This window comes from Melanerpes formicivorus, unplaced genomic scaffold, assembly GCF_026170545.1.
Source record: "Melanerpes formicivorus ecotype bairdi unplaced genomic scaffold, bMelFor1.0.p_v2 SCAF_1, whole genome shotgun sequence".
NCBI lineage: Eukaryota > Metazoa > Chordata > Aves > Piciformes > Picidae > Melanerpes > Melanerpes formicivorus.
Window position 1 is genome coordinate 40,270,807 of NW_027142353.1, and position 27,164 is coordinate 40,297,970.

The window sequence follows — 27,164 nt, forward strand, 5'->3', positions numbered from 1 at the left end:
AAAGGAAAGGGAAGGAGCAAATCCTACCCCATGCAGTGCTACAGGCTGGGGTCAGAGTGGCTGAAGAGCAGCCAGGCAGAGAGGGACCTGGGGGTACTGGTCGATGGTAGGCTGAACATGAGCCTGCAGTGTGCCTAGGTGTCCAAGAGGGCCAATGGCATCCTGGCCTGCATCAGGAACAGTGTGGCTAGCAGGAGCATGGAGGTCATTCTCCCCCTGTATGCTGCACTGGTTAGGCCACACCTCGAGTCCTGTGTCCAGTTCTGGGCCCCTCAGTTTAGGAAGGATGTTGACTTGCTGGAACGTGTCCAGAGAAGGGCAACGAAGTTGGTGAGGGGTTTGGAACACAAGCCCTATGAGGAAAGACTGAGGGAGCTGGGGCTGCTTAGCCTGGAGAAGAGGAGACTCAGGGGTGACCATATTGCGCTCTACAACTACCTGAAGGGAGGTTGTAGGCAGATGGATGCTGGTCTCTTCTCCCAGGCTGCCAGCACCAGAACAAGAGGACACAGTCTCAGGCTGCACCAGGGGAGGTTTAGGCTGGATATTAGGAAGAAGTTTTATACAGAGAGAGTGATTGCCCATTGGAATGGGCTGCCTGGGGACGTGGTGGAGTCACCGTCATTGGAGGTGTTAAGGAAGAGACTTGATGGGGTGCTTGGTGCCATGGTTTAGTTGATTAGGTGGGTTGGATTGGTTGATGGGTTGGATGCGATGATCTTGAAAGTCTCTTCCAACCTGGTCTATTCTGTTCTATTCTATTCTATTCTATTCTATTCACCAAGCAATAATTTGGAGTTGGCCTGGAAGTAGAGAGGTAAAGATTTTTCTTTAAACAATATATATAACAATAATAGGTAAGGTTCACAAGGGCAAGGAACAGGGATGGATGGGAGGGGGACAAAGAAGAAGACTACAAAACCAGTCTCTCTCTGAAGAGGCACAGAGGCATCAGGGAGAAGGATCAGGCCTGACCACGTGGTAGTGGAGCAGAAAAGCAGCCACAGTAGCTCTCATCCAGGAGAGGCAGGAGCCAAAAGTAGGCCTAATAGCAATGTCCTGCTTTTTATACCATAGCTGGGCAGGGAGGGGGGAGTGGAACAGACTCAGTTTCCCCGGGGGAAAATGCCCTGCAGGGAGGGCAAAGCACCTGCAAGCTCTCCACCCTGATTTGGTTTTGTTTTTCAGAATGGGCGTTAACCCACCACAAATGGGTAGTTGCAGATTGGGTGTTAGGAAGACGTTCTTCCCCATGAGGGTGGTGAGGCACTGGAACAGGTTGCCCAGGTAGGTGGTGGAAGCCCCATCCCTGGAGCTTTTTAAGGCCAGGCTGGATGTGGCTCTGGGTAACCTGATCTAGTGTAAGGGGTCCATGTCCATGGCAAGGGGTTTGGGACTAGATGATCCTTCAGGTCCCTTCCAACCCTAACGATTTCATGATTCTATGTGTATGCAGGCACTTTTTGGTATTGCTCCAAGCCAGTTTTCACGTACTAGTTGACTGTGAAGCAAAATTCTCTGAACTAAGATTTTTGCATTATTGTTTAACAGTCCTCAAGTGTTTGCTGGGAGATGACTCATATTAAACCAATACTTCCCTTCGTACCTATTGCTTACAGTCTGTTGTTAAATCAATATAATTACACAGGAAACGCTACAGTAATGAAAATGCCAGATTATCATATAACTATAGAGCATTCACAAATATGTCCAATATGTCATATGTAAGAAGTACATTAAACTTTGACACAGACTGAGGGTGGACTTGACCATCCAATAACAACAGAATAAAAATAGTGCAAAAATTTATACTTAGCTGAAAAGAAGCTGTAACAGTGAATCATGTCTACAGTATAATGGATTATTGCACTTTGAACAGAGAACTTGATTGAATAAACCTATAAAAATAAGTCCTAATTTGCTATAATTTGATACTATTCTGATATTAAAATTCAGCTGCTTGTAAGCATTCATTATGCATAACATTATTTGCTTGGTTTGAAAGTAATTACCTAAGTAAGGTAGCAATAAAATGTTCAAGATTTAAAAAGCATTAGCATAGCTGCACAGCTCAAAAAGGGAAAACATTGAGAGCAGCGGGTGGGTAGAGACAGTTTCCACTAAAAAGACAATTTCACTTTTCAGCTATGAAGGTAGATATAAGAAGAAAAGTGCAAAAATGCAGCTGAAGCATTGCCTCTAGTTCCACAGCTAACTGCAGCTGCTAGCAGCAATGGCCAGCTAGATGCCTAAATGGTATGAATAAGCTTGAAATAATGATTCAGTCTGAGATGATAAAATAAACTACAACACAACAGAGATCGAAGAGAAGCAAATAATAGTCAGTATACTCAACTCCTGTGCCAGCACCAGGAGGAGGAAGTACAAGTCCTGCACAGAACCCTACCATTGTAGCTGTGAAGGGGATATTGTCAATCACAGAGGAGGCCAAAGCAGACACCCAGAGCACTAAGATGATTGCCACTGCCAAACGCTGGTCCTCGGGAACAACCTGGAATAGGAAGTGACCAAATTACAACTTTGTTGAGATCAGTGTTACTCTGTTCCCCTCCATGACATAACTGTAAATTCTTCACAGGCTTATTTCACCAGCATTCACTATTTCTTTTGGCTCTGAGATATGAAAAGCATCTTATAGATAATAGCCCAATATTTTGGAACACAATCACTAGAGGTTTTTTCCCAGAAAATTTGAACAAATAGAAATACAAAGACTGATATTTCTAATATGGGATTTCACACAGGAAATACTTTGTGCAGCTGTGAATTTTCACCTCTAATTGTTTATACTTTTTTCCTGATTGTATTTTTGGAGGTTTTTTTTAAGTCAGAAAAGGCTCATCTTTTATATTTATGGCTATGCTTATTCTGGCTATGTATCTGGTAGACAGATACATAAATATTTAATATTAATATGTATATATCCAAAACATGACAAGCTTTCTTGATATTGTATTCTTGACACAGGAATACAATCACTATCATTAAATTAGAAATTAAGGAATTATGCATTGTACTATTGGAGTAAAACTATTTTCCTTATCTGTTAAACAACTGTAAATATTTTAAACATACCTTTATTAATAAAGCTGTCTGCTCTCCTATGTAGTCTATTAAGTGCAGATGAGCCAATGCCTAAAAAATAGGAGACATTGGTATCAATTACTGAAGTACCTGATGCAGTTACCATTTATTTCCAGTAGATGCAAGAAAATACAATCATTGTTTCCCACTCACAAGATATTGATATTCATCTCACATAGCTTTCACATTAACTTTGCAATTAGTGGAAAGAAAAGACACTGCAGAAATTGGTATCTGATTTTGCAGAAGTGGGCTGGTTGTACTGGAATGACTGGTAGTATTACTTAAGAGTGTGTGGCACAGGGATCAGACAATGGCTGAAATTTAAAAGATTACATTTTTCAGTGGATACATGCTTTAGAATACCTGAACATGATTGATTTTAAACCATCCTCCTCAAAACAACAATATAGATAGTTTATCATATTTTTAAAAGGTGAGTTGTAATCAAGTATCTTGCACTCAGATGAAGAAATTGGAAAGTGAAATACATGCTTCTGATGGGTTATGTCCATCCTGAAAGTGTCAGGGCAAGGGCTTGTGAGAGCCTTGCTCTCCCTGGAGGGGATTTTCCCCTGGAAAACTGAGTTGGTCTGTTCCACTCACCCTCCCTGCCCAGCAAGCCTATAAAAAGGAAGACAATGCAGCCATTTGCTCTTTTACTTCTGCCTTGCAGGGACAAAAGGGAGTTGCTGCTGGCTTCCTGGTTCCACATGGTCGGACCTGGTCCTCCTCCTCCATGCTACATGCACGCCTCTTCAAAGGACTCCAAAGGACTGGTTTTGTATGTATATTTTCCCCATCCATCCTTGCTACTTACCCTTGTGAACCCTTCCTTTTATTGTTTGTTATATATATCTATATCTATATATATATATATATATATAGATATAGATATATATATATAGATATAGTTTAAAGAATTTTTTTTTTTTATCTCTCTAGTTCCAAACCAACTCCAAATTATTTCTCAGTAGATTTGCTCCTCCCCTTTTTTTCATCTCAATAGGAAAAGAGGAGGAGGGGAGTGGAGGAGGGATTCTCAGCCTTGCTCCCCATCTAAGTCCCTAAATCCCAGTTAAGGCTCAAACCACTACAATGCTTCTGTTAAACAGTTTTCTCAGACCCATGAGAAGCAAGAGTACTCAATTGCTGAAACCAGGGCAGAGATACTGGGTGAATGAAAATCAAAACTGAGGTAGCAGCACCTGAAAGACAGGAAAAAACAGCTTTCCAATGCTCAAGTCAGGCACCTGAAGAAAGGAAGCAAGCCATGTAAGCATGTGGCCCAGGGAGAGCCTGGTCCGGAGTGATTTTTCTCTCCCTTCAAGAGCCATTCTCATTTGTCCAGACAGAGGATACATAATGAATCTTTACACCTGTGGAGAAGGAAGGGTCTGTACCATAAAACCACAAGGTAAAAGGGTTATTTTAGATCATAAGAGTCAGCCTTTAATTCACTTTGATTTTGTTTTCTTACAAATGTACAGAATGAAGTACTATTTTCAGCTTGAATAGAGAATATCTATCTTATGATTTTTTTTATTTCTTTGGGGGAGAAAAATCACACCATTTTTAGCCAAACAATTTGATCCAGGCTGCTGAGCCTTCTCAATTTTTTTCTGTCATGACAAAGAATCAGTCAGCTGGCACGTCTCACCTACAGACTTTGTTCTCACAGAGCTGCAGAAGTCAAGATTCATACAACACAACCCCACGTGTTGGGATGACTCACATGTCTGGAGCACTGTAAGTGATGGCTACAGGCTCTTCAGGAGAGACAGGCAAGAGAGAAGGGCTCTAGGCACCATGGAACTAGGGATTAAGGATGATCAAGTTGAGTGCCTGTGGGTGAGAATTAGAGGGACAGCCAACAAGGCTGGCATCCTGGTTGGAGTCTGTTATAGACCACCCAACCAGGATGAAGAGATTGATGAATTATTCTACAGGCAACTAGGGGCTGTCTCAAGAAAGCTGGACCTTGTTCTTACAGGAGATTTTAACCTGCCTGATATCTTCTGGGAACATAGGAGAGAGGCGGCAGTCTAGAAGGTTCTTAGAGCGTATGGAGGATAGCTTCTTATCCCAGCTGCTGTGTGAACCTACCAGGGGTAAGGCTTTGCTTGACCTTCTTTTTAAAAACAGAGAAGGGCTGGTGGGAGATGTGGTGGTTGGAGGCTGTCTGGGGTCCAGTAACCATGAAATAATTGAGTTTTCAATATGCAGTCAAGCTAAGAGGGGCAGCAACAAAACCTCCACTCTGGACTTCTGGAGGACTTAAGATTACTTAAGGAACTAACTCAGAAGGTACCTTGGGAAACAGGACTTAAAAACAAAGGGGTCCAGGAGGTCTGAGCCTTCTTCAAGAGAGAACTCCTGAAGATGCAGGAACAGGCTGTGCCAATGAGCCAGAATATGAGCTGCCAGGGCAGACAGCATGGATGGGTAATGAACTTCTGGGCAAATTAAGGGAAAAAAAAAGAGTGTGAATCATCTTTGGAAGAAAGGAGAGGTAACCCATGAAATATTTAAGGATGTTGCTAGGTCATGCAGGAAAAAAATTAGAGAGGCAAAAGCACATATACAGCTTAGACTGGCCTCTGCTGTGAAGGACAACAAAAAATCCTTCTACAAATATATTAATGGCAAGAAGAGAGGCAAGGACAACCTCCACTCCTTAGTGGGCATAGAGGGGAATACTGAAACTAAACATAAGGAAAAGGCAGAGGTACTTAACACCTTCTTTATCTCAATTTTTAATAGCAAGATAGGTAGTCTACTGGACAACCAGCCTCCGGAGCTGGCAGATGGAGTCAGGGAGCAGTATAGTTCCCCTGTAATCCAGGAGGAAGCCGTTAGAGACCTACTCAGGCATTTGGATCCCCACAACTCCATAGGCCCAGATGGGATCCATCCTAGGGTTCTGAGAGAGATGGCAGATGAGCTGGCAAAGCCAGTCTCTATTACTATTCGACAGTCCTCGCTCACAGGAGAGGTCCCAGATGACTGGAAGCTGGCCAACGTGATGCCCATCCACAAGAAGGGCCAGAAGGAGGAGCCAGGGAATTATAGGCCTGTCAACCTGACCTCAGTGCCAGGTAAGATTATGAAACAGGTCATCTTGAGTGCAATCACACAGCACTTAGAGGATGGCCAACTGATGAGGCCCAGCCAGCATGGATTTTGGAAGGGCAGGTCCTGCCCAACCAACCTGATCTCCTTCTATGATCAGGTGATCTGCCTGGTGGATGTGGGGAGGCCTGTGGATGAAGTCTACCTGGACTTCAGCAAGGCCTTTGACACCATCCCCCACAGCAAACTCCTGGCCAAGCTGTCAGCTCGTGGCTCAGACAGCAGCACTCTGTGCTGGGTTAGGAATGGGCTGGAGGGCTGAGCCCAGAGAGTGGTGGTGAATGGTACCACATCTAACTGGAGGCCAGTCAGTAGTGGTGTGCCCCAGGGATCAGTGCTGGGCCCCATCCAGTTCGATATCTTTACTGATGATCTGGATGAGGGTATTGAGTCCCTCATCAGTAAATTTGCAGATGACACCAAGTTGGGAGCAGGTGTTGATCTGTTAGAGGGTGGGAGAGCTCTGCAGAGGGACCTTGACAGGCTGGATAGATGGGCAGAGTCCAACGGCATGAGATTTAACACATCCAAGTGCTGGGTTCTACACATTGGCTACAACAACCACATACAGTGCTACAGGCTGGCGTCAGAGTGGCTGGAGAGCAGCCAGGCAGAAAAAGGATCTGGGGGTACCAGTTGAGAGTAGGCAGCAGAGAGCCAGCAGTGTGCCCAGGTGGCCAAGAAGGCCAATGGCATCCTGGCCTGTATCAGGAACAGTGTGGCCAACAGGAGCAGGGATGTCATTCTACCCCTGTACACCATACTGGCTAGACCATACCTTGAGTCCTGTGTCCAGTTCTGGGCCCCTCAGTTTAAGAAAGATGTTGACTTGCTGCAACAAAGCTGGTGAGGGGTTTGGAGAACAAGCCCTATGAGGAGAGGCTGAGGGAGCTGGGGTTGCTTAGGCTGGAGAAGAGGAGACTCAGGGGAGACCCTATTGCTGTCTACAACTACCTGAAGGTACGTTGTGGCCAGGTGGGGGTTGGTCTCTTCTCCCAGACAACCTGTGTCAGAAAGAGAGCACAGTCTCAAGCTGTGCCAGGGGAGGTTTAGGCTGGATGTTAGGAAGAAGTTCTTCACAAAGAGTGACTGACCATTGGAATGGACTGCCCAGGGAGGTGGTGGAGTCACCATCACTGGAAGTGTTTAAAAAGAGAGTGAATGAGGCACTTGGTGCCATGGTTTAGTTGATTAAATGGTGTTGGGTGATAGGTTGGACTCAATGATCTCAATGTTCTTTTCCAACCTGGTTAATTCTATTCTATTCTATTCTATTCTATTCTATTCTATTCTATTCTATTCTATTCTATTCTATTCTATATAATCCACACACTTGGCAGAGTCCTTCAGAGACATCATTTCAGAAAAAAAAAAAATTCAACTTGATGCTAATTCCGTAACAGAGATGGATAAAGATTCTAAGATCACTGATTGGAGTAGTGTAAGACTAGGGTGACAAAATGGTTGTCGTTCAGGCTAGTAACTCCTGTGTCTGCAGCTCATTAAAGAAGCAACCAAATGCTAGAATTTTGGGTATCATCATATATTAAATTTGTCCCAGAAATTATATTTCATTTTAACAATGCATTGCACAAGAAAAGGTATATCTACATTGAAACCCAAAACACGAGGAAAACAAATGGTAAGCCATTTAAATACATACACATGCCCCTTACACTAAAAACATAACATGAGCATTTTTTTATGACTGTAACTTTCCAGGAGAAAGTTTCTTAAGAAACGTATTATTGTCTATAAATTTAAGTTACTTTTTTCATTATATGCTATCTATGTACCTTTATCAGGTCACAGGTTAAGACAGGGACTTTTTATATGTATTTAAAAAATAAAAAAAAAAAAAAAGGAACATTTTTAATGAACACTAATTTTTTTTCTACTATGACTTTGTGTTCACAATTCAAAAGAAACTCTTTAACACATACTTGGCAGCATATTTAGAGCCTAGAGTTATACACATTTAATAATGCTTCCTTAGTATTTAATTATCTATTAACAGAACACACAGCTTTTCAGTAACACTTGAAATTTGGACTAAAATCCAGATGTGGTGCTACAAAAGAAATATTCAGTAAAGAGGGAAGGGAGCACAGAGTCTGCACATTGCACCCCAAGGATCAGTGCTGGGCCCCATGCTCTTTAACATCTTTATTGATGATCTGGATGAGGGCATTGAGTCCATCATCAGTAAATTTGCTGACGACACCAAGCTGGGGGCAGGAGTTGATCTGCTGGAGGGCTGAGGGGCTCTGCAGAGGGACCTTGACAGGCTGGACAGATGGGTAGAGTCCAACGGCATGAGATTTAACACATCCAAGTGCTGGGTTCTGCACATTGGCCACAACAACCCCATGCAGTGCTACAGGCTGGGGTCAGAGTGGCTGGAGTGCAGCCAGGTAGAGAGGGACCTGGTCAATGGTAGGCTGACCATGAGCCTGCAGTGTGCCCAGGCAGCCAAGAGGGCCAATGGCATCCTGGTCTGCATCAGGAACAGTGTGGCCAGCAGGAGCAGGAAGGTCATTCTCCCCCTGTGCACTGCACTGGTTAGGCCACACCTTGAGTACTGTGTCCAGTTCTGGGCCCCTCAGTTTAGGAAGGATGTTGACTTGCTGGAATGAGTCCAGAGAAGGGAAACAAAGTTGGTGAGGGGTTTGGAACACAAGCCCTGTGAGGAGAGACTGAGGGAGCTGGGGCTGCTTAGCCTGGAGAAGAGGAGACTCAGGGGTGACCATATTGCGCTCTACAACCACCTGAAGGGAGGTTGTAGACAGGCTGATGTTGGTCTCTTCTCCCAGGCAACCAGTACCAGAACAAGAGCACACAGACTCAGGCTGCACCAGGGGAAGTTTAGGCTGGATGTTAGGAAGAAGTTCTACACAGAGAGAGTGATTGCCCATTGGAATGGGCTGCCTGGGGAGGTGATGGAGTCACCATCATTGGAGGTGCTCAGTAGGAGACTTGATAGGGCGCTTGGTTGCATGGTTAATTGATTAGGTGGGTTGGTTGATGGGTTGGACTCGATGATCTTGAAGCTCTCTTCCAACCAGGTCTATTCTATTCTATTCTATTCTATTCTATTCTATTCTATTCTATTCTATTCTATTCTATTCTATTCTATTCCATTCCATTCCATTCCATTCCATTCCATTCCATTCCATTCCATTCTATCAGCAATTGGAAAGCCAGTAATCAGCACCGTACCATGGACCCCCTCTGAATATAAACTGCACAGAGGGTCTCCTAGATCTACTATGAGGAATAAGTATTCCTACACTAACTAGTGTCTTCAAGTGTAGTAGCTCCTGACAGCTCAAAATAAAGGTTTGCTGCAGAAAATATAATACTGATCAAAATTTATTTATGCACAAAATATTACATGAAACTGTTTTATGAAGAGTATGTCATGATGACTGTTGTAAATCAACTCTGCCTGAAGGGATTAAGGTAAAATGTTGATTTTGACTACAAAAGTGAACAAAATACTGTATCCCTGAGAAGCACAGGAATTTATGTCACAGAGACAGAAACATTTTATAGCCTGTAACAGCCACCTGTGAACAAGGACTAAAAAGACAGTTGTAGAGAAAAATTACCTGAGGACACAATAGAAAGTAAGAGAGCTACAAAGAATTTCCAAATTTTTCATTGCAAAATAACTGCCAGACTGGGCTGCTGAGCACCTGAATGCAGAATATCCAAGAGTTCCCTTGTGGCTCTGGAACTCAAGTCATATTTTCCAAAATGTCTGGCAGCCTAGGTCCCACACACAATTTTAAATGTGCCTTGTAATTGGAAAGGGAACATTTATAGCAGTAGGGAATAGATTCCAGACTGGGAACCATCTAAGGTGAAGGATCACCAAGGGTAAAGAATAACAGATAACAATTGCTGAATGCCTAGCACATAGAAAGATTTATTATACTTCAATGCATATCTTTGTTTTGACTTGTTTCTTCTTGACATTGGTAATCTAAAGGAAAGAAAAATGCCTTTGGGAAGGACTATCATCTCCTGTTAATCCAAAACAGATTCAGGTCAAAATTAGCCTCTATGAAACATTTTTGTCCTTCTCTTACAGAGAAGAATTTAATGTCTCCCACCTTTTTCTTAATTATCTGTACAGATTTATTTCATGGCCTTAAACTGCTGCTATTCTAGAAAGCCAGGAAAAATATTTTCATTAGGAAACTTTTCAGTGGTGATTTGAGAAACTACAAAAATTTTCAGTGAATTACAACAGTAGTATCTGAAGTCTGACAGTAAACGGCAAGTAACTTCCTGCATGTCTTACTACGTTATTGTGCAGTCATGTAATGCGCAAATAAAAATCATTCAAACCAAGCAAAATCAATAAATACATCAGGAAATGCAAATAGTAAACTGTTACAGCAGCAGAAGACAAACATGGCTTCAATATGGATTCTCTACAAGAGGTAGAAAATGCAAAAATAATATGCTTGATAACATATAGAACTAAAAATTGCCTGTACCAAAGGGTATACAACAAATGATGAATTTTACACCTAGCAGCTCACAAACAAGCTTCTTAATGACAATCAGAGTTTCCATTCATCTTCTCAGAAGTTACTAGTTTGTCATTAATGAGAGATAATTGAATTATTCACTCTATATTTCTTCACATTTCATCCCTTTTAAAGTTGATACTTTTTAAAATAGATATACAAGTCCTTGGATTCTTTGCAGTTCCTGGGGGTTATCAGAACAAAGGAGGCTATTTGAGCAAATTTTCTATTACAGGCTTTTTCCAGTCTGCCCACTTAGACAATTCCTTACCCAATGCAGTGCCAGTGGTCACTTGGGTTCTGCCAGTCATGCTTCTACAATGTTATTATATAATTTAAACCAAACAACTGAATGATACCAAACATTCTAGAAGCCTAATTGACAAGTAAATGTGAGTATTCTTATATACAACTATCCAAACATTTGGGGTAGAAATAAATCCTCTCCAGGCTATACAAAAGAATCAACCAGCAAATAAAATGAGATATAAACGTGGCTGGGCTACTTCTAACAGCCAAGCAGAAAAACATGATGAAGCACTTTGAGTACTGAAAGTTTTTAGAAATTACAAACACAAATTGATCAGTGATATTATCCATTCAAACCATAGTCCTATGAAATCTCTCAGGCCCTTTAATAGCAGACACCATTAAGAAGATTTTTCAACTCTAGCATATTCTAATTCTCTAATGTTTCCTATCACTTCTCTAAATAACTGCAAAACAGTCAGATAAATACATGTAAACTATCTACCCATATAGACCTCCAGCAAACCAGGAAACTAAAATTCCTCTTCAATGAAAATTATGGTATCAGGTACACTCAGCAAATGTAGAGGAGGAGAGTAAGAACAAGCTTTCAGCAAAAAATTAACTACCAAAGAGATCCAGCTAATTTCCACCACTCTGCAATTTATATCTGTAACTATCATGACTACACTCAATCAACAATATTCCAGAACTGAATCTGCAGAAGGACTCTGCCTAGGAAGATAATTCACATTTTAAACCAGTTGTAACTCTTCAAGCTTAGAAATCAGAGAATCTTACCTCCATGAGAACAAACAATGCTGCAAAGAAAAGGAGGGTTGCCCACTCAACTCTGTTCAATATCATCTCAAAATCATGGATGTCTGCTAGCACTAGCAGCCAAATGGCTCCCAGCATGGCAATCCAGCCTACATGATAAAAAAGAAAGAACATCACTACACTTCACAATCTTATTATTTGCTACCAGTTTTTGCTTTGACCCTGTAGCAGAGAAAGGTCACAGATACCAAGGGATGGATGGTCTCTACATTCAAATTAAAATAAATTAGAAAAGAAAAATTGGTAAATAAGGCATATTTGGGTTACTCCTAATAATCAATGGGTTTGAATCACAGAGCAACCTTCAGATGTGTAGGGGGTTGACCAAAACTCCCAAAAGGCCAGCTGCAGCAGAGGAGAGGAAAATCTCTTTAAAACAGATGACAAACTGACTTTAAATAGCAAAACAGGGTCTCTCCAGAAATCATCCCTGTATACATCCTGAAGTGTTTTAAGACACCTGCTTAGGTAACTGATTGAGAGAAAATGAAAATCAAATGCACAATCAGTTAGAGGACACACCAATGAACCTCTTGTCTGAGCAAGACTCACTTTCTCTATGCACAATTAAAATGCTTTCTGGAGTTGTTTGATTCCTCTGGCACATTTTTCTTGAATGACAGAATGGAATTTCAGCCATGAAATTTATGTGATTCTTTTTCCTCTACTGATGCTCCCTTTCCTGTCTTTCTTTTCTATTATTTTTTTTCGTAAGAAGCAGATGATACATACTTGAATGGAAATAAAGCCTTCTATCTCTTCAAGTTCTTTCTAGATGAGAACTATTTTATACACCTCATCCTATTTCACATATTCACAATCAGAAAATGATGGATTCACAAAATTTCAAAAAAAGTGTGGAAGAGAGAAACATAATAGTCTCTACTGGCAAACAACTTATTAAAAAATACCAAATGTGACTTATGGAGAATAGATCCCTGCTGCATAGTAGAGAGATGAATAAAGTGATCACTCTCCAAAGACTTCAACAATTGTAAGAAAATTCAGAGACAGAAGACCAGTTAATAAAATTTTAGACCATTCAATTTACAGATTATGCACAAGTATTTTTCCATTAAGTTAAAAGAAGTAAGAGATCTAGTTTCCAATTAAGCCATATTCTATTTAAACCCTTATAATAGAAACAAAGACACTGTTCATGATGCTGTAAACATTAACTATTTCCTCTGAAAAATCCTTTAGAGTGTAACAGAGGCATTCCCTAATAGAGGAATACATTTTGCTCTCTCAAGTACATTTCAGGAGCTTTCAGACATACCACCCTCTTTAAATGAGAATTTCATGTTAGATGTAATCAGTAAGGAGCAACTGCTGAAAATATTGCATCTCAGTGCAGTCAACCAGAACTGCCTGAAAGCCAAGACCAGCAGCTCAGGAGTTGATCTGGTCTGTTTGGCAAGGAAAGTTGAAGCAGCTAGTGTGATAGCAGCCCTAGCTTTCATGCTTTGATACATGTGAGTTTTCTGCTATGTTTTTTGTGAAGCAGTGAAATAATACTTCTTGCACTTTGTATCCAAACAAGATGTTTGGATACAAAATAAAAACACTCTCAGTACCACGAGTTCTTCAACCCATGACCTATTTCTGTCTTTTCAAGCATCTTCAAGTGCTATCTTTACCCCAGTTCAGGTCTCCTCTTGATGCCTCTAACCTGGCTTCTGTCCTTGTTTCTTAGCTGAAACCACAGTTTCTAGGACTATAAACAACTTCTCTCTTCCCCAGCTGTCTCCCAATGATCCTTCTTGAAAAGTTTCCACACAGCTGATCACTTTAGTCTTGCTGTTTTCTTGGTAAGCGACTGTGCAATATGTTATTCTTTAGCTTGGTACAAACCTAATCTACAGGAAAAGCCAGTACGAATGGCTAGGAAAACTATTGCTTTGGAAGCAGAAATATCACCATATAGGTGGAAACAAAGCCAAAGCTAAAAAGAGCTGAAAAAATAAGGAATTTTTTATCCCAAATTTTGGAGCTTCAGCTGGTACATTGTTCCCAATACAAATTTTGAGTAAAATCTGATTTGAGTGCCTCACTGGATCAAAAAACTGTCTCACAGCCAGCTTTGATTGCCTCCAAAGACAGAAACACTGCCATGCTGTAAGCTGAGCAAGTCTGTTTCCTGCTTTGGTCACAATGATCTAATCATAGTCCATAGTCCAAAATACTTCATGGATGGGCATCATACTGCAAACGAGGAGCAGAGCAAAAAAACCTGCAAAAGATAATAGGGTGGGAATAACTAGTCCCAAATTTTCTTGTGAAGCAGGCATTATATCACTCACTGAAAAGAGACTCCAGGACTGATCTAAGAGTGGAAATACTCTATGTTGCTTGGGATGAATGCTAAATTGCTGAATTCTGGTGTAAAACGAAAATCTGTGGGGGTTTGGTTTGGTTTGGTTTGGTTTGGTTTGGTTTGGTTTGGTTTGGTTTGGTTTTTCCTACACTGAAGTCTGGGTATCTACACAGACTTTCAAAAACCATTTACAAGCCACAGGGAGAGGTGTGTTTCCAGAGTTCCCAAAACAGGAAGAGAAACTGAGAACAGACAGTTCTTCTCTACCATGCTTTTTTGCTAGCATAGCTGATTTACTGTCTTCCCAAACTGAAAGCTAATCTATCCAGGCAAATGGAATAGTTATTTGCTCTGAGCACAAAGAAAGGGATTATGAAAATGCACTGCCTACTTTTTTTCTGACTGTCATCTTGACTGTTCTCTGAACTCCAGTAGTGCCCCCAACCCCATACTAAATAAATCAAAATTAAGGCAATTCGTGATAGAAGGATACTGAAGAAGAAGTAGATATGTGCAGATCAGGAGCTTAGTAGCAGAATTTTAATGTTATTTTGTACAAATCTAAGTGACATTACATTTTGGATGCAAGTACAACAAAATGAATAATTAAACAACAGCAATTTCTCAATAGTTCCATGATAACATCTTGGCTTTATTTCTAGCCTTCTGCCTCCAATTAAAACAAACCAATTTGAACATGATACATGGAAATAACAACTATTTGCTAAAGATAATAATGAGATATAATTGTATTGCACAAAAGGCTGATAGAGGAGGACATTTTCTTGCACCATGAGAGTTATCAGCATGCATTAGCTTCATATATGAACTTTGCATGAGAGAACAGTGCCCTGTTTTACAGTGTTCCCTGGGGATACAGACAGGCAAGGGAGATGTCCTCATGCAGTGCTCTAGCAAGTACATAACCTCTTTGCAGTCAGAAGTGGCAGCTGACACAGGATCAAACATGTCAGCTGCCAGTTCTGACTAAAGAGCTTATTTCAGGCTACACGTGGTCTGTATTTGCTTCCCCTACTATGCCTGCAAGGTAGAGACGCAGTTACCCATCTCTCAGAGTGCAGGGAAGAGGAAGGAGGAATTCTCTTCAGGAATTTGAAAGACCATGTAAGATGCCCTTTAGAATCACAACATGATTCCAAGCACCCAGCAGCTGGACAAGAGTAAAGTCTTCTGAAGCCTTATGGTCACGAAAGACAGTGTATGCCACATCTGCTTAACTGCTCCCTGCTGAGCTGCTTCTCAAAATTAACTACTAAGTGGCAACCTGCCTGTCTACATTGTTAGGTTTTCCAAGGCTTTTGCAAGGCCTTCCTAAGTACACTCATGATAGTGAATATACTATATCAGTGGTTTATGTATTTGGATAACTTTGCACTTGCCCTAGGTTCAACTTGAAGCGTTCTTTCCTCTTGAAGAATTGAAAGTACTACGATACATTAGAGACTGTTTTTTCTGTTCATTTATTTTCTAGCTTACTGGGCTACAAAAGACAGCCAGAAGGAAGAGAAATAGAAATAATTTTAAAAAATAGATTCTCATTACTAGAGTGAAAGCACAGCCCATTTATAGTTCCATAGACCACTTCCTTTGCTGTCTTTTAGTGCCTCTGTCTCACAGTTGATGTTCTGGAAATATAATATGGAGAGAAACTAAATCTAAATTCCATGTCTGGACTGATGTGGTACCTGTTTAGGACAGCAACAGTTTCTATTTATTTCAGAAAAAAAATAAAATGAAATTTTATTAAAGATGCACCTTGTAAATTTACAGTACAAAGAGCTTGAGTGCTTTGCTTTTCTCATACACTTACCCAGCATGGAAAAACACCTTTGGAACAGTAAATGCCTCACAATGAGCAGAATACAACTGCAATCTACTCAAAAAAAAGTTCTTATTTTGAAACAATCAAGCAGAAGAACTTGAAAATAGAAAATAATCTAATAGAACCAAATAGAAGCCTACAATATGTGGGAACAAGGTAGGTGAAAGAGAAAGAATGAAAAATTACTATGTAATCTGTAGACCTTTCAAATGCTCATTAAGAAAAATTTGTATTTCTCAGTAAAAATAATTTTGTCTGACCTGCTACCAGCTGAAAAGTGTAATAGGCTTTTTCCTAGCAATGTGGATGTGTAGACACTGTATGTACACAGAATTTGAAATTATATATTCATGAATACTGAGGGTACATATTTTTTCAGAAACTGAAATGCACTTGAGATATTTGCACTTAAAACCGAAGCATTGCACCAGTGCTAGGCTGGGCAAAACAGTGTGCTGATCAAGAAACACAGACACAGGGTACTACATTTAGGTAGGAAGAGTTAATACGCTACAAATCCAGGGTGGAAAGCAATTGGATGCCTAACAGTCCTACTGAAAAATTCAAGAAATACAGTGGATCACAAATGAGCATAATGTTCCACTGAAATACAGAACCAGGACTATAAATGGTAAAATAAATCCTGTGAAGCAACCTCTAGTCTCTTCAACCCTGTTAAACCCTGAGAGTATATGCTTTAACGTGTGTATCCATCAGAAAATCCAAGGCATAGAAGTAAGCATAGTCAACAGCCTAGAAAGTTGACTTCAGAGGAAATGTTTAAGGAATTGAGGTTATTTAGCTCAAAGATTAGAACATTAAAGGGGTTCTGGCATGTCTTCAAGCTATTAGGTGGCTTCAGAGAGCAGAGAGAAACATGTTGGTGATGGGCAGTAATGGGCAGGACAAGAGCGAGTAAGAAGGAGTTTCAATAGAGGTGAGGAAGATTTAGGCCACACAATATTCAGGGTCATGTAATTATAGTGATTGAGAAATAAATAGAGGTTTTTTTTAAAAATCAGCTAGACCAGCTTCTGACAGATTAAAATATAGTGCTCCTATCTGTAAACAATGGGATTGACCTACTGATTTATACAGACATTAGTCACTAAGCAAAGTATAATATTTTTTGTCATTATGTCCCAACTGCTTAATCAGAAGAAGTACAATTAAATCTACAACACCTTAAAATTTATCCTAAGTATGCATAGTAGCTCTTCATATACTATGGTGTAGTTGTAAAGTTCAGCCTGGAGAAGGCTCGAGGGAGACATTATAGCAACCTTTCAGTACCTGAAGGGGCCTACAAGAAAGATGGGGAGGGACTATTTACAAAGGCATGTAGCATACAGACAAGTAGCAATGATTTTAAGGTAGAGAAGGGTAGATTTATATTGGATATTTAGAAGAAGTTCTTTACTAAGAGGGTGGTGTAACACTGGAAGATGTTCCCCAGGGAGATAGTGAAAGCCCCATCCCTGGAGACATTCAGGGTTAGGCTGCATGGAGCTCTGAGCAATATGATCAAGTTGGGAATGTCCCTGCTTACTGCAGGGGGCCTAGACTAGATGACCTCAGAGGTCCTTTCCAACCCAGTGCATTCTATGATTCAGCGATTCCATGTAAAGCATACACTCAGTTACATTCTTACACAAGTATATAGAAATATTGTGCTGAAAAAGTTACATAAAAGACATATTGCTGGTATTGCTTGCACTGCTCACAGAATGTGGGGTTTGGGGAGTGATGCATGTGATTGAAAATGTTCTGTATTTTGTTTTCTGTAGATGTTTTTACTTATTTAATAAAGTATCTCTGAAAATATACATACTGAGATCAAGTTAAATATTTCTAAGTAATATTTGCTGTCAACTGATAAGAACTGTTTTATCTTTAATGTTCTTTCATTTTTATAACATTGCCTTCTTACAAAGCAATTTGCTGGTCTTTTGAGTACTCTGTTTTCATAGGCTTAGCTTTGTAGAAATTGTTTTCTGTTGTTTTGCACTATTTATAACACCACAGTTTAAGGCTGCTTCTTGAGGAGAGAACTGTGATAGTGACAGTCCAGGATAGTTTGCAGCAGGCAATGCTTAGTACAGTACAAGAGGATTAAAAGAACATGAAAAAAGTTGGTATAAACTGGAACCCCCAAAGTATAAGAAGCAGAAACCTATGCTGATAATGCTAGGAGACATATGCTGGCAATAGCAACATTAAAAAAAAACAACACAATGTATAGCATAAAGCAATGAAGCCGAGACTAGCTGTTCTGTAATCACAGATCAGCACATGTGCGTTAGGAAAGGATGGGGTGGAATTTGTTGCACAGCTGTAACACCATGTGGTCAGAATGCAGGAATCATGTTCACTGTTGTATTGCAATGTCAACACTTAACTTTGTTAATTCTCCAATCGCAGTTGGATAGAGGAGATAGAATAGCATTCAAGATAGAACAATGATTAGATATTGTTATAGCTAAGCACAGTGTCTCCAAGGAAGACATGTTGACAGATATATAGCTGTGTATATTGCCCCAATCCATAAGTCTGAAAAATTTATGGAGTTATTTCAGTAAAGGTCACTGCAAACAAAATTGCTCTATTGCCATAGTCTCACTGTCTGTTGTGAACCAAAAATAAATTGAGAAGGTGCAAATGTCAGAAAAGGTTAACTTTTCTAGAGTTAAACAATAAAGCACAAAAGCTGCTACAGCAAATATATCTGTTACTGATTCTTGGATTTTTGCTCACCAGGTGTATGAGCAACTGCAAGGACAGACAGTATTTTCCATGCTTGTAAATATGACTGTGCAATTTCAAGAGCAAAATTTTTTGAGAACTAAGAAATTAAGACTGCAAGAATTATGGAAAGCAGATTCCTCTTAATTTCAAGAGCAAATGAAAATTGTTCAGAGAAGGAGAAACAACTAAGATCTGGACCACATCTGATCTGAGTCAAAGTCAATGCTGACTACATCAACTCAGCTCCATTCCAACATTTTCTTTGATACAAAATGATTGTCAAATTTGTATTCAGCTCATATTTACCTATACTGTACCAGGATTTTTTTCAGCACCACTACGAATCAAAGATGTACTAAGTCTCTTAAGCACAGTTATATGCACTTCATTTATAAACAATTAGTATCTTCATGGTGCAATCACACCTCCATAAAACATATTCAGAAGCCAACACATCGGCCTACGCAGGGCTGTTCTTGACCTCAATGTAAAAGTGGTAGACAATTTAAACCAACACAAGTGCATGACCAAACAGAAAAATCAGTAGAAAAACAAAGCCAAAGGAGGGAGGTGAAGAGCACTAAAGGAGGATGAATATGCCAAACTCCACTGAGAGTTGTAGCTGACACCACCTGTAGAAAAAGACTGCAGATCAGCCCCTGCAAGTACAATTTCAAGGACCTGGAAGGATCTTGAGAAAGGGTTGAGGTCTTTCAAAGAGGACTACCTAAAATCATGGCTTTAATCTTATTATATCCTACTACATTAATCTGGACACTTGTGTGATGCAACAGTTTGTTGCTGTTTACCATTACCCAGTCAGGAAATAAAGAAACCAATACAGTCTCAGAAAGAAGTGTCACAGCTTAATTGAAAACAGAAAGAGAAGAAATGTTGCCACAGGCAAGAAGACACAGGATGATTCATTTCAACTAAAAGGTATGCATAAGTAGACACTAAAGGCCCCAGATTTGTTAGCAGCACAACAGTGATAAGTTACAGATAATAGAGCAAACTTAGCAAGTGTTCAAAACCCATTTTAGGAGTATCAACAAGCACAAGAAACAAGAATGGTACATGCATACAGAACTCTACATATGATAAAATTTGATATAATAAAGAGCTAAAGAACAAATTTGGAAAAGTGAAGCATAAAGGTTTTAGAAAATGCATTAAAATGGGATCAAGTGGACTCAAGAACATGGAGGAAGAAACCATCACACTATTCGTCTCCTGGTAAAGACAAGAAAATCACCTCTATCATGCTGATCCCAGTAAAGAACTGAAGTTGTTGTGACTCCTCCCAGGCTAAACCTGTGTATCCAGCACCCTGTAGGGCATCAAATAGTAACTCTAACATCAGAATATAAGGTAGAGATACTGGGAGTATTTTAGAGTTTTGAGTTTTGTCTTCTTTTTTTTTTTCTTTCTTTAAATGAGTTTTAACTGTATATTATTATTATGTGAGACATTGCTTAGCAGTCCACATCTACAAGCTTTCCTCAGCTAAAAGTGATTAATATTACAGACCCTAGATAATCTGGTGAAAAATATTATGTTCAGTGACAAATTAAAGAGCAAATGTGAACTTCTTACCATGAGGATATATTGATATGAGACGTGAAATATAACACATGCTAAACTTAATAATGTATCTTTTGGCTTTAAGTTTACACTTTCTTAATGTTGTTCACCATTTTTTATAGCTTAATAGCTGTCTGTCTTGGCAGGATTTTCTGGCTTTTTAAGAACTAAACAATTATACACCATCTTATTAAATCTATATGCTTTTTCAAGCATTTCATAAAATAATCCCTCAGTAAAATTGAGAAGTTCTATAATGAACCTTTCATTTTAACTATTGCTCAAATTAACCTAAACTAAATATTTCCAAAAATGTCCTCTATAGGTACAAGCACTTAGAACTTTGGAGTGAAGTTTCTTTGTTCCTGCATATATAACTTTATTCTTGTAAACAGTGTCAGTACAGGACAGTAGCATAACGTGGTTTAGAGCATTTGATTCCAGATGAGAAAAAAAGATGCATTTTAACATCTTAAAGTGTAAAAATAACAGCCTTTGGATGCTTTGACATTAGCACTTCTTTCATATTGATAGAATCTGTTCAAACCTTTCTCAGCCTTCTGCTTCTTTTCTGTAACTATCTGCAAATCTTTTGGACCTGAGAAGTTCTGCAGAGCTGTGGTGAAGTGATTCAACTTTGAATACATTTTCTCCTTTCTAAAGAAACCTTTAAGTTTACATTCAACTGCACCTACATACTCTGCTGCCAAGCCCAGATAAAAGCTGGGGGGGAAAATTTCTTAGAGGTCTTTTTAGGATGTTTTCTAGGATACAAATTCAGATGAAAACCACAAATAGATTAATTTCACTTGCCAATATTAGCTCTTCTAGCTTATAGCATTTAATAATTTAATCAAATATCTCTAATATTAAGTTTTCTGTCATTATTTACAGGACTGTGAATTCTCACACAAGCTTTTACATCAGTCTCATATTTGTTAGAGAAGAATCACCTGCTGCAGTGAGTTCCTTACTCAAAATGTTACAGAAGAGAAAATTGATGGAGTTCGTTGTTAAAATCTTAGTAGGTGGCAGTAATGGAGAACTAGCGTCAGTGTTTCTAAGCCAAGCAAATATTGCATGGAACTTGTTACTTTCTGTGATTCAACAGCAAATTCAGGCAAGTTTGTGAACCTCCTTAGGGCAGTGTTGCTCTTTCTTCAATCACTGAGCAAGACACCAGACAAGTGCCATTCAGTTCCAACTGTTGTAATTATTGGTTCAACTATGCAAATTAAAGTGTAAGCTTAAATTTGTGCATGTTCACTTACAAAATTAGGATGAAAATTGAGAAGAATTGTATGGAGAAACTTCAGATCCAGAGTACTTCCTTGAATTTGGAGTGTCATTTCTTTTTTCAAGTTAAGACAGAAATTATACTACAATTCATGTAACATTCTCTGCAGAAGTAACTTGGTGGGACATATGTTCTGCTGAAGCCTTTTCCAATTAAATTATCTAATTTCTTACATGAATTTAAACAATTTTTGTGTAAATTATGGAAATGAATCAGAAAATATAACTTGTATCCAAAGGAGTGACAATAGGAGTCTTTTTTATCTGCAGCATCTGAACACGTTTCTCCTGTAATGCTTTGGTAGTAAAATAAAAAGGAGCTCTGCACAACATGGCCTACCAGACAAACAGAAGTCAGTTTAAATCAGATTATAACAATCATTTCCCTACATTTCCACTATGTCAGTCACAATATAAAAAGTTTCAATGGCACCTGATACAACCACTTAAGGTAAATCACAAAAAGAGAGTTTCATGTCCTGAAAAGTTTCTGCAGCATAATTTGCAGACCAAGCTCAGAGTCAGAAGTGAAACCACAGTGAATATAGAAGAAGGCGTTTTCCAAGAGTAACTAGATTTAATCATATTTAACTACAAGGTCTCATCAAACAAGATAATCTTTGTAAATATTGAGGGACAATGGGAAAAATTCAGATCTAGGATGTTTATTTGACAGAAGTGACATGAAATGTTGATTTACAGAACTTGTTCCACTACCCAGAAAGTTCATAGTGATCACATCAGTTTGTTAAAACAATAAAACCATAATCTTTTAAAAGTTCATAAATTCAGGGGTTTTGATAAAACTGCTTTGGTTAATAATACCAAAGCTGTTTTTCATTAAAGGTCAACCTCCCTAAATAATTAATTATCAAACAAAACATCCATCTAGCTGTTGTGGTTTGGGTTTTTTATGTATCTATGACTAAAACTTAGTATAATTTGAGAAGATGCCCCCTGGCATATAAAGAATGAAGTGACATGGGGTAAGATGAATCATTTCATGAATTAGACTTTTAAAATAGGTCAGATGAATCACAACTCTAACAATTATTAACCTCCTCCAGAGGTTGTTTTAAGGGAAGCTGAAGGAAATTAGCTTAAACACTGCTGTCTGAAGGATCACAGATGCCCGTGGCACCAAAGATACCAGAAAGAGCTCAGGCAATACTGTGAAGTGAGAACCCCTCAGCAGAAGGAAAAAAAAAAAAGAAAAACACCTCTGGGGCTGGAGCAAAAAGTTGTCTGACATTACAGAAGAAATCAGTGAGTCCAAAAATCTCTCCCTGTTCCCTTGTACAAATTTTTGCTTTATCAGAGGAACATAAGAACATCCATAGATGCTAATGACAAAGGTTCACCTAAGCAAAAATCCTATCTCCACAAGGGAAAATAGCATCAATATCATGGGACTGAATATACAAATAAGACAAACATACAATTGCATTTCTCCTGATACCTTCCCAGCTTTCAGCAGTCTGCAGCCCAAATAGAGACAGTATCTCTTTGAAAAAGGCAACACCTCTTTTCCTTTTGGGTTTGCGCCTTGTTTCTTGAGAATGAGAGCAAGAGTCTGTAGCAACCCTCTAAAAGGGGGAGAGGACCTCTTGCTTCAGAAGCTGCTCAGCCTGGCTCTGAGAAAGTGGTGTCCAGATATGTAAGGCAGTAAGTGTGAGAGGGTTTGCAAGGAGCACAACGCCTGTGTTGCATATAGAGACCAATGAGAGGGGCCTCTATAGATAAGCAGGGCCACAGAGATGATGGGTCCCCTCCTCATGGATACTAGAAAGGAACAGCACAGATTTCACAGAAACTCAGCAATTCCTTGAACTGACTGAAACCAAACTAAAGAAGAAGGATGTGTACCACATAAAGAAGAAGGACGTCTACCACAGAAGAGAAATAGGTTATGTATTGATATTGTGCATTGTTTTTTTTTTCTGACACAGTCATTTTGGGCATTCTTTATTAAAAATAATAACAATAACCTAGTTTAAATGTCAACAAAATCTTGTTTCTTTTACTATGAAATAATTTATCTTTTCTGGCAGATCACATCACAGTTCAAAGCTCTAGATAAGCCTGCCTAAAATTTAAAGTCAAGATAGGAGTCAGACATAATCCTCAAATTGATTTTTTTTGATATTTTTATTATCTTTATCGATAAAGTGAAATCCCACAGGGTCAGATGAAAACATTGTTGTAGAAAGTTTGCCACATCTGTTTATTTAAAGTCTTAGTACTAATCTTCCATTAACATAGATAGTTCATAGAGTTAATCCAAATAAATTGATAAATAGGTACCAGAAAACTGAATAAGAAAATGTTCTGCATTTTAACAGGTAGCTAAGTATGCCAAATTTATTATTTAAATTAAAATGTCCATTTCCTCAGATTGTATTAATGATTCCAAGTTCATAATGGAAAAAAAGTATCAAGGCTAGGAACTGATAAAGAATTCTATAATCTTTCTAATTTACTCTACCAAACACTGTAGCCTCTGTATAAAACATTCTTCTGGTAGAAAATTAAACACTTAACTACAATCTACTTCCATTTTTATGAGAAAAATATATTGAACAAATTTACTCAAACTATTAGAGTACAAGATTAACTCTATTTTAGGAAATTCATTTTGCTGCACTAGAGGACTAGCATTCATACTCACAGAAACACTACTTCAGTAATGATAAAAAAGTGACAACTATCCTCAAGACAGAGGAATTCAAGAATCATCAGTGAGATCTCAGTAGATGTTTGCAGATTCCATTAATTGTTAATACAAATTATGTGCATGCTTTAATAACATCTATTCATTAATATGACAGTTTTGCCATGAATACAGAAGAGGGAGAAATTATACAGAACACATGCAGCCTGTATTTACTTTCAAAGCTGCAGCTGAAGATCACCTAGTGAATAATGAAAACCTACACTGCCAACCATGTCATTTGTTCTTATTTATTTCATTTACATAAAGCTGGACCAAAAAAAGCATCATCAGCTGTCAAACTTCTCTAGTATTGACTTAACCACTTTGTACTTTTGAAATATCTCACCAGCAGCATATGCAAACATTGCTTTGTGGCCTTTACCAACTGTCCATGAGTTTTGAGAAACACAGGTGTTAAGTTTAATTCAAGAAATCCTACGTGGTTCAGTGCCTACTTATCTGAGGCAGGAAACTAAAGGCGGCAACTGGTATGTTAAATTGCCAGAGTGAGTGCTCGCTTTACTTCACCACTGCGGCTTCACATATGTTCAACTGCCTTCAGTTTCTGCATCTTTCTACACCCTAGTAATATAGCACTTTTACTGTCATAATACCTCAGTATACTTCAAAAATTCCTAACAGAGAATAATTTGTATGGGCTGAGATCATCCATTTTCACAGCAAATACTCTGAAGTAGGGAAGCTGCCACAACAGCTGTAGCACTAGCTGGAGAAAGCAAGCCTAGCTGACATGGCCTCTTTCATAGCCTCATACTGCTTGAGAGCAACAGGACATTCACTTCCTGCCAACAAGGCCTTGCTGGGTGTATCAACACTGCTGTTTAACTGATTAGCCCAAGTCTACAGCAAAGTACTGGTCCCTCAGCCCATCCACAAGAAGGGCCGGTTGGATGAACCAGGGAATTATAGGCCTGTCAGCCTGACCTCAGTGCCAGGCAAGATTATGGAACAGGTCAATTTGAGTGCAATCACACAGCACTTAGAGGATGGCCAACTGATGAGGCCCAGCCAGCATGGATTTTGGAAGGGCAGGTCCTGCCCAACCAACCTGATCTCCTTCTATGAGCAGGTGATCTGCCTGGTAGATGTGGGGAGGCCTGTGGATGAAGTCTACCTGGACTTCAGCAAGACCTTTGACACCATCCCCCACAGCAAACTCCTGGCCAAGCTGTCAGCCTATGGCTTGGATGGGAGCACACTGCAATGGGTTAGGAACGGGCTGGAGGGCTGAGCCCAGAGAGTGGTGGTGAATGGTGCCACATCCAGCTGGCAGCCAGTCACTAGTGGTGTGCCCCAGGGATCAGTGCTGGGCCCTGTGCTCTTTATAATCTTTATAGATGATCTGGATGAGGGCATTGAGTCCATCATCAGTAAATTTGCTGACGACACCAAGCTGGGGGCAGGAGTTGATCTGCTGGGTGGTAGAGAGGCTCTGCAGAGGGACCTCAACAAGCTGGACAGATGGGCAGAGTCCAACGGCATGAGATTTAACACATCCAAGTGCCGGGTTCTGCACATCGGCCACAACAGCCCCATGCAGTGCTACAGGCTGGGGTCAGAGTGGCTGGAGAGCAGCCAGGTAGAGAGGGACCTGGGGGCACTGGTCAATGGTAGGCTGAACATGAGCCTGCAGTGTGCCCAGGCAGCCAAGAGGGCCAATGGCATCCTGGCCTGTATCAGGAACAGTGGGGCCAGCAGGAGCAGGGAGGTCATTCTGCCCCTGTACACTGCACCGGTTAGGCCACACCTTGAGTACTGTGTCCAGTTTTGGGCCCCTCAGTTCAGGAAGGATGTTGACTTGCTGGAACGTGTCCAGAGAAGGGCAACGAAGTTAGTGAGGGGTTTGGAACACAAGCCCTATGAGGAGAGACTGAGGGAGCTGGTGTTGCTTAGCCTGGAGAAGAGGACACTCAGGGGTGACCTTATTGCTCTCTACAATTACCTGAAGGGAGGTTGTAGACAGGCTGATGTTGGTCTCTTCTCCCAGGCAGCCAGTACCAGAACAAGAGTACACAGTCTCAGGCTGCACCAGGGGAGGTTTAGGCTGGATGATAGGAAGAAGTTTTACACAAAGAGAGTGATTGCCCATTGGAATGGGCTGCCCAAGGAGGTGGTGGAGTCACGGTCATTGGAGGTTTTCAGGAGGAGACTTGATAGGGTGCTTGGTTGCATGGTTTAGTTGATTAGGTGGTGTTGGATGATAGGTTGGACTCGATGATCTTGAAGGTCTCTTCCAACCTGGTCTATTCTATTCTATTCTATTCTATTCTATTCTATTCTATTCTATTCTATTCTATTCTATTCTATTCTATTCTATTCTCAGAATCTCCCTTGTGTATATGTTGATTTGGTCCCAGGCTCATTTGCTGTGGCCCAGTTTGTTTCATCTCGGATATAAATAAACCAAGGTGCATTCTTAGGACAATTCACTTCAGAGATCACAACCAAACAGAAGCATGAATATGGATCATGCCTACATCTGCGTTGGGGCAATCCCAAGCACTGATATAGGCTGGGCAGTAACTGGCTTGAGGGCAGCCCTGAAGAAAAGGACTTGGGGGTGGTGGTGGATGAGAAGCTCAACTTGAGCCATCAGTGTGCACTTGCAGCCCAGAAAGCCAGTTGTATCTTGGGCTGTATCAAAAGAAGTATAGCCAACAGGTCAAGGGAGGTGATTCTGCCCCTCTGCTCCACTCTGGTGAGACATCACCTGCAGTAATGTGTCCAGTTCTGGGGTCCCCATTATAGGAAAGATACAGAGCGTGCTGGAGCGTGTCC

The 27,164-nt window shown here is 40.0% G+C and overlaps 1 protein-coding gene across 1 annotated transcript in view; it reads right to left on the reverse strand.

Moving 5' to 3' along the window:
- Positions 1-27,164, reverse strand: part of OCA2 (OCA2 melanosomal transmembrane protein) — a 221,053-nt gene that overhangs the window by 64,722 nt on the left and 129,167 nt on the right. Inside the window, exons 19-21 of the mRNA XM_068140672.1 lie at positions 11,829-11,956; positions 3,097-3,156; positions 2,408-2,512 (exon numbers count right to left, since the gene is read on the reverse strand). Coding sequence (XP_067996773.1) covers positions 2,408-2,512; positions 3,097-3,156; positions 11,829-11,956 — 293 coding nt within the window. The remainder of the gene's footprint in view (positions 1-2,407; positions 2,513-3,096; positions 3,157-11,828; positions 11,957-27,164) is intronic.